This window comes from Mirounga leonina, unplaced genomic scaffold (assembly GCF_011800145.1).
Source record: "Mirounga leonina isolate KUSES-001 unplaced genomic scaffold, KU_Mleo_1.0 Mir_170, whole genome shotgun sequence".
Classification (NCBI taxonomy): domain Eukaryota; kingdom Metazoa; phylum Chordata; class Mammalia; order Carnivora; family Phocidae; genus Mirounga; species Mirounga leonina.
In genome coordinates, this window is record NW_023270433.1 from 3,429,767 (window position 1) to 3,438,075 (window position 8,309).

At 59.2% G+C, this 8,309-nt stretch overlaps 1 protein-coding gene across 3 annotated transcripts; it reads left to right on the forward strand.

The window, feature by feature from the left end:
- Positions 1-30: 30 nt before the first annotated feature.
- Positions 31-7,688, forward strand: MED22 (mediator complex subunit 22). Of its 3 annotated transcripts, none has more exons than XM_035015520.1 (5): positions 31-158; positions 577-730; positions 2,190-2,270; positions 3,066-3,226; positions 7,233-7,688. In XM_035015520.1, exons 2-5 carry the CDS (start codon positions 608-610, stop codon positions 7,429-7,431), a joined length of 564 nt encoding a protein of 187 aa, XP_034871411.1. In that variant the 5' UTR covers positions 31-158; positions 577-607; the 3' UTR covers positions 7,432-7,688. The 3 variants fall into 3 exon arrangements, with proteins under 3 accessions (XP_034871411.1, XP_034871409.1, XP_034871410.1); XM_035015518.1 differs by having other exon boundaries at positions 37-158; positions 3,018-3,226; XM_035015519.1 differs by lacking the exon at positions 7,233-7,688 and adding an exon at positions 5,681-6,444 and having other exon boundaries at positions 40-158; positions 3,018-3,226.
- Positions 7,689-8,309: the final 621 nt, after the last annotated feature.

The window sequence follows — 8,309 nt, forward strand, 5'->3', positions numbered from 1 at the left end:
GACAGGACCGCTCTTGCCCGCCTCCGATCTGGGGCCAGGACTTCCGGGGAGGGGCGTGCGCCTGTCTGCACCCCTCCCCACCCCTGTACCCAGCCGGGTCGCCGCGGGCTCTGCGGACCAGGTGGGGGCGTCGGGGCGCGGTCGCCGTCTTTTCTCAGGTGTGACCCCCCACCCCCCTGCTACGAAGTGACTCCCAGGCCGCGAGTTCGGTCGTCGGCGGCGCGCAGGCCCCGCGCCAGTCTGCCGGAGCGCGCGGGCGCGCGGGGAGGGAGGGTGGTCCCGGCCGAGGCCCCCCGGAGCGAGCAGGCTGTGGGCGCGGCGGCCCTCCGGGGGCCCGGCCTGGAGCGGAGGGCGCGGCGGGGGAGAATCGCAGGGACGCCTCGGCGGAGGGGCGGAGGGGCGGGGGCGGGCGGACGCGCGCTGGCCGGAGCCGAGAGCCCGCGGTGCGCTCGTGTGCTGGCGGTGGCACGAGTCTCTGGCGGAGGGGCCTCTCCCGAGATCGCGGTTCTGCTGAGCTGGGGCATGGAGGGTGGGCGGCTGGGGGCGGCTCGGCTCACGCCGGACTCTGGCTCCCAGGTGCCGCCTCCGAGCTGCCTGAGGCCCCGCCATGGCCCAGCAGAGAGCGCTGCCGCAGAGCAAGGAGACGCTGCTGCAGTCTTACAACAAGCGGCTCAAGGACGATGTCAAGTCCATCATGGACAACTTCACCGAGATCATCAAGACCGCCAAGGTGGGGCGGGCAGGCCGGCTCCTGCCCCTCCGAGACCAAGGGAAGGGGAGGGGTCTAGCCAGTGGTGAGCTGAGTGGCCGGCCTGCTGCGGTCAGGTGTCACACGGCTGGGGAGGATCCAGCAGTGAACGCACAGGCCAGGCCTTTGTCCGCATGGGGAAAATATTGGGGAGGGCAGCAGGGGGGTCCGGAGTAGCAAACAGGTCAACCGATAAATAAGCCAGCTAGTTACAGGCCCTGGTGAGATGGCCTGGCTTCCGCGTCCAGCGCCCCTTAACCAGCAGCGTGGGTCTGGATGAAGACCAGACTTCTCCGTGCCTCTGCTGCCCCTGCATCCCAAGGCCCTTCTGGTGATTGGGTGAATTTGTCTGTGTACAGTGGTTGCCGTGGGGCGTGACTCCAGCCCAGACGTGGTCGCTCTTGCCCCCCAATGCAGTCAGGGAGCAAGGCGGGGGAAGGTCCCTCCAGGTGGTCGGAACCGGCTGTCTGGATCCGGTTGGCAAGCCTGCTGGGCTGCAGTGCAGTAAGTTGGGGTGGATCTTGAGACTGCTGTAGACCTCGGAAGCCTTGGTAGGGCCACGATTAAGAAAGCTAAGGTGTATTTAGCGTGCGTTCACCGTGTGTCACGCCGTGTCACGAGAGCTGTCGTGTCTTACTGTATTTAACCTTCACACGAGCTCTGTGGGACAGGTAGTGTTGTCTTCTTCATTTTCAGAGGAGGAGACTAATTTGCCAAGGTCATTCTGCTAATAGCCGGCAGAGCCAGGATTTGAACCCAGGAATCCAGCTCCTTACTTTAGGGTGCCCTGCCCCCAGCCCAGGGCTGGCAAGGCCCCCTGTGGAAGCCCTGTCCCATGGATGGGCGGGAGCTCTGAGTAGCTTGCACTTTGGACAGGCCAGGCCAGGCAGCACTCCTGCTTCTCCGTGCGCTGTCGGACACACCTTGGATGCACTCTCTGAACTGTCCCTGCCTCAGCTTTGCCCACCTGTAAACCTAGGATGGGGGTCCAGGCTCTGGTGAGAATTCCACAAGATAATGGTGGTTAAGCCCTTAACATGGCACCTGGCAGCCTGGAAGAGCTAGTAAATAGTTGCTCAAAAGAAATACATCATGCCTTTATGCATTCAGCAGCTCAGTTTACTGAGCATCTGAGCTCGCGACCCCATCTTATACCAAACAGGGCTCCACACCCCAAAGAACACTTGACCTAGACCTCCCTGCAGGCGGCACAGCAGTCAGGGTCCACAGGCATCCGTTTTCCCGGTGAAAGTGCCCGTGAGCTCCTTAGGACAGGAGGGGGTGAGGCTGAATGCCGGCCACGGTCTGGTCCGTGGTGCGTGGCGGAGGAGGTAAAGTGGACGGCAGGCAGGAGGCAGCGGCGGCGGGTGTCCTGCAGCCGGCTAGTTACCTGTGGGCTGGGGCACCTGCCAGTTCTGGGGCTTTTTTGTCTGCCCTCCAGATCGAAGACGAGACACAAGTGTCGAGGGCCACTCAGGGCGAGCAGGACAACTACGAGATGCACGTTCGAGCTGCCAACATTGTGAGTCACTCGGTGGAGGGCAGGGCCCAGGGCTGCAGGAGCCCTGTGGTCCCACCTTTGAGGGGGGGTGGGGGGGCGAGTGGGCAGACCACTTCTCAGGAGACTCCCCTCGAGAGGAGGGCTGTCTGGCACCTGCGCAAGGGGCGGCAGATGGTCGGCCACATCCATCACGGAGAGTGCTGTGTGATGGTTAGAAAGGGGTTGACCCTTCCTTGCCGACGAGACCGCTCCCAGAGATTCGTTATGAGAGCGAAAGCAAATTGCCGAACAAACCAAGATGTGCGTTTTCATCGCTTTTGATGTCCCAGAACAAGCACATCAGCCAAATGTTCCCATGGATGTGTGCCCACGGGTGCGAACACATAGGAAAAGCCCCAGAGGAATCCTGCCCAACTGGCCTGCTTGCTGCTCCCAATTAGGTGCACGGGCAGGCGTTACATGGGACAGTAGTGTTATCTGTGGGGCTTGAGGCTTTGCGAAGCATAATCTGTGTAAGGGAGGGTCCGTACCCCTGCAGCGGCAGCCAGTGGGGGGGTGGGGAGGCTGGGAAGCTGGCGGCACCTGCCTTGGAAGCACGTCCATGGGTGGGGGCCACGGACCCTGTCCTCCCGTGGGTCCCTTTCGGTTCTCTCACTGCACGACGACCCTGTGAAGGTCAGTGCTGTGGTCCCACCTGACAGACAAGGAAATGGAGGCGGGGCCGCGGCAGCTTCCTCAGCACGCCTGCCCTGGTTCTGATGGCCTCAGGTCCGAGCTGGTGAGTCCCTGATGAAACTGGTGTCTGACCTCAAGCAGTTCCTCATCCTCAATGACTTCCCGTCGGTGAACGAGGCCATCGACCAGCGCAACCAGCAGCTGCGAGCCCTGCAGGAGGAGTGTGACCGGAAGCTCATTGCCCTGCGGGACGAGATCTCCATCGACCTGTACGAGCTGGAGGAGGAATATTACTCGTCCAGGTACCGATAGGGCTGGACCCTGCACAGAGCACAGCTGGGGGCCCGGGCCCGGCCTGCGGCCCCGAAGGCCCTGTTTTTGCAAATCCTTCCTGGTCTTGGCAGCACAGACACGTGCCTGGGTTTCAGAGCAGAGCTCACGGTCAGAGCGATTGATGGACAATTTACGCCGCCTGCCAGGCCCTGGGCAGCAGGATGAAAGTCACAGAACTTCAGGGTTTGGGTGGGCCAAGCCCCAGAGCGGAGGGCAGAGCCAGCATTCCTGCTGGGGCTGTCCATTGCCTCATTCTGGGCCTGCGTGCTTCTCTTAGTTTTTTAGTCAATATTTAAACGTTCCAGCCAGGCCTGGGCTAGCTTCTCTTGGCAGCCCAGGCTCATGCCCTGAATGTGCAGGATGCCAGTGCTTGCCTAGAGATGCCGTTCCATGTGGGTATCCCCGAATCTTCAGCGTGTGTGTCAGGGTCCATGGTGGTGTGGGGGTGGGAAGGAGGAAGAAACCCGAGCAGAGGATGGCCTTGAGAGCTGGGCCTGGGGTACCCAGACCACTGAGTTCCTGTTCAGCTCAGCCTGGTTCACAGACCAGAGCCTGCCTACATGTTAGGCCCATGCTGGGCCCCAGGGATACGGCAGTGGGCAAGACCTGTCACCCCAGCCCACGTGCACCACTTGGAATCCTGAAACCTGTGTCGTTTGAGCCCAAGGGGTCCTGAAAAATCAGAGTCCAGGTGTAATATACACGGGGGAACTGAAGCGGGAGACAGGAAGGCCTTATATCTCTGTCCCCATTAGCTCAGAAAGTCAAGTTTCTGTTCAAACGGAGTGGTGCCCCCCCATGCCATTGCCCAGACAAACGTGTCCTTCCTGTGGTGGCTTTTTCAGATGCTCCTTTCTGCCCTGTGGAGGCCGTGCTGAGCCACAGATGCCCAGAGCCAGCATGGTCTGTGGTCTGGGCCTTGGTTTCCCTGCCCTGTACTCAATGCCAGCCCTCACTGTCCCTGGCCATCTTGGCCTCTACGGGAAGGGACAGTGCCACTGTCCAGCCAGAGTGGTTCTAGACTTTCCCAGAGGGTTCTGGGGCCACCTCTGGTCGCTGATACCCATCGGCTCAGCAGACATGGCGGCAAGCACCTCGTACACACTAGGCCTTCAGAGAGGGTCTGGAGGGGGTCCCTGGGGTGGGGGTGCTGTCTGTGTCTCAGACCATGCCAGGGACATGGTTCACAGCCCCGCGGATTTTTGCAGAATCCCTTCACGTCCCTATGTTTGTTTCCTGCTGCCCCCAAGGACCGGGCTTGTGGACTGAGTGGTTACAGGACAACAATTTAGCCCTGCCTCTCGAGGTTGAGGGCCGGGTTAGGGGTGGTGGTGAGGAACCCACCCAAAGTCACTTTGACAAGACTGCAGGGAACCCAGGGGCCTGAGTGCCAGGCTTCCCGCGTCCTGCCGTGCCAGTCTCTGGTTCACCCACGGGGGGTCCTTGCTGTCCCTGGTGCCTTGAGAGGCTGAGTTCCTCCCTCGTGTGCAAATACCTGTGTAAGGCCAGGGCTCAGTTGAGTCACGGCTGCCAGGCTTTGTGCCCCTCCCCCAAAGCCCCCAACACAGGTTGCCATGCCCCGCATGCCGGTGTCCACACTCGCCCGCTCTCTGCTCGTGACTCGCTCTTTCTCTACCTCTTGCCCTCTGCTCTCCTTGGGATGCCGCTCTGTGCCCAAACCACTGAAGGCAGAAGAAGCAAGGGAGGGAGGGAGGTTGGGGTCAGATAGTTGTGGGACCTCTGAGCTCTAGTCACCCCTGGACAGCCCTAGTGAGTCATACTCCTCACCTGCATCCTCACCCCGGTCTTCCCGTGCCTCGGCAGGCCAACACTGCTGACTTGTGTTAGAGGCAGGGAGACTTGAGTTCAGGGGGCCTGCGGGCCTGTCGGCCACACAGCTGGTAGAGTGGTGCAGCACAGAACACCAGGGCTCCTGGTTCTGTCCCCGATTCAGGCAGAGTCCCTGCGGGGCAGAGAACCCAAAAACAAGACAGGGTCTCTGCTATTGGGGTCCTCGCAAAGTGTAGTGACTGTTGAGAGACCATAGCGAGCTCTGGAGCCAGGATAGGAGGCGGTGGCATGGGCTGGCTCAGCCTTGTGGCTGTCAGTTGGGAGATACACTTGGTCAGTCAGAGGGACCTGCCAAGGTCACACAGCCTGCTGGTGGCTGGTCCTGAAGGGCACCTCCTGTAGGATGCTGTATTGGACCCTGAAGCAAGGGCAGCCCCACACGCCGCCCCCCCTTAGCCAGGCCTGCGTGGAGAGGGGTCAGCACAGAGAAGAAGAGGGGAAAGGCAGGTTTGGGGTGTGGTCTGTTTTCTTAACTCTGCTTCTATCTTGCTTCCCCGTCCCCGCGCCCCGCCCCGGCTTCCGTCCGTCTCTGCCTGCTCCTGTCTCTCCCTGGGTTTCTGGTGGTGGAAAAGCTCAAGTCTTTGCGAAGCTAATGACCTGCCTCTGTGCGAAGCGTACTGGAGGCTGGACCTCGACACAGACTCTGCTGATGGCCTCTCGGCCCTTGTGCTGGCGTCCCCGGAGCCCAGCGCTGGCCCCCTGCAGGCTGCGGCCCCGGCCCACTCCCATGCCAGTGGCCCCGGCCCCGGCTCCACGGAGCACGCCTGAGCCTCCCAGGGCTCCCCTCCCCACACCCCTAGGTTCTTAGGAAGTCTGGTGTCCCTTCCGGGCTCGCCACAGCTTTGCTCCTCTCAGCCTTGCTTCCCCTTGAGAACTTTAGCCCAGGGACAGCTGCCCCCCCACCCCCTGCCAGGAGTGTTGGGGAGAAGTAGCTCCCCCAGCCGTTTCCAAGGTGGCCCATCTCCCTCTGAGTGGTCACCTCTGTTCACAACCCTCCTGGCCTCCTGGGCAGAAGGTTCCTGGACAGTCTTGTTGAGGCCCCGGTAGTGGGGCAGGAAGATGTCCTGCTATTTAAAAGCTGCAGGATGGTGCTCAGAGTGGACAATATTAGCCAAGTCCAGACTCCCCCTCTCAGGCCAGGCCCTCTGTGCAGAGCTACACCTACTGCCTTGTCCTAAGGGTCCCTGCACTAGTGACTGTCCCCACAGGGCTGTGGCAGGGAGAGAGATGCTGCCTGCTCTCGCCGAAGCCAGGACTGGAACCTTCCTAATTCTGCCATTTATGTTCTGGTAGTTTTGTAATAAGACAGTTGAATAAAGACAGCACTGCCCTTTTGCATTGGTTGGCTCTTTCTTGCTAATCTTGGCCCACTCTGGGACCACCCTTGGTTTCCCAGCGGCTGTTGGGAGAGCAGCTCCTAGGCTCTGCCTGGACAGCCTTGGGCTTGGGCAGGGACTTGGTCAGTTTGGGGCTGTGGCTGCATTGCCATTGCCTAGAACTGCCTGGGATCTAGAAAGTCCTTAATATTTGGTGATAGAATGAAAAACTGTTGCCATTGCTGCATGTTCTAAGGTCCGGGTGCCTGCACTTCTGGTCCCTCTTGTCCTCACCGCACCTGGAATCTGTGCTGTAGTTGCCTGCACTACTGGGAGGAGTGGCCGCAGGCTTGGAAGGGGCTGAAGTGGTGTGTCCGCGGTCACTGAGCTGGGAAATGAAGCCGCAGAAGTCAGGACTCAACCCACAGGGAATGCTGGGCCTGATGCCTCAGCACCAGGCTCACAAGGGTGGTGGGGAGGGGGGTGTCACACCAGGAGAACTGGGACTTCAACCCCATGCCCTGTCACCAGCATGCCTTATCTCCTCATGAGGGAGACATCGGTCGGTATGTGGGGGAGGTGACAGCCCACAATCCAGTCTCAAGGACAGGGAGGGACACATGCTGAATTATGCTGGGTCCCAGAGACCACCACCCCCACACCCCCATAGCCAAGCAGAGGCACCACAGAAGTGGGAGCATGGGGCCCAGTCCTGGGTCTGGTCCTGGTTTCCTGGCGTGGTCTGGGGAAGTTGTTTTCCCATTGAGAAACTAGGTGATGAGCTCTTCCCGAAACACCTTAATTGCAGGAATAACTTGTACTTAACACTAACGACGGAAAAAGGGATTAAAACCAATGGAAGCCCATGTGGGGAAAATCCTGGAGTCGACCAAACCCGATGGTGGGGTTTCGAGTGTCTTCAATTTCCAAACACCCAAGCAGCAAGATCTCTGCACCATCGGTGTTACGCTCTCCTGGGCTGGGCCACTGCTCCCGTTGGAAAATGAAGTTGTTCCTCCTAAAGCGAGGCAGCTCTCCGCCACCTCTTCCTCTCCAGCCCATGCCCCGGCAGCACAACGAACTCACGGGAGAAACGGGCTGTTGGCAGCTCTCCTCTGAGCCAGCTTCCTGCAGGTTTTGTCTCCATGACCCCAGCCGAGCTACATGTATTAGGGTCCCCAGTGGCCTCCACGTCGCTAAACCCTGGGTGGTCCTCAGTCATACCACCTTTGTATCGCAAGTGTTTTACCGTTCAAACCCCTGATGAAGGCATAAAGGTCACATAAAGAACACCCACACAGACTTGTCTCTGGATTCACCTTTTGCACCTTTACTTGCGCTCTCATTTATAAAAACTACCTGATTTAATAGCTGCTGGCCTCCTCGTGACACCTCATGTCTAAACACCTGCCAGCTTGCCTCTCTAAGAAAACCCAACACTCTCCATGGCTCAAGGCCAGCATCAGGCCCAAAGTGAACAATCATTCCGTAATAGCATCTAGGATCATGACACATTCTACTTTCCCCGGTTGTTCTCCAAATATCTTGTTATACTTATTTTTATTTTGCACTGCATTTACTTACTATTTCTTCTAGTCTTTTGAAATCTACAACAGGATCAGGGTGGTGGTCTGGAGTGGGTGACGTACAGTTCTCGTTACACTATTTATTTATTTAAAAATATGTATCCAGGGCGCCTGGGTGGCTCAGTCGGTTAGGCGACTGCCTCCGGCTCAGGTCATGATCCTGGAGTCCCGGGATCGAGTCCCGCATCGGGCTCCCTGCTCGGCGGGGAGTCTGCTTCTCCCTCTGACCCTCCCCCCTCTCATGCTCTCTATCTCATTCTCTCTCTCAAATAAATAAAATCTTAAAAAAAAAAAAAGAA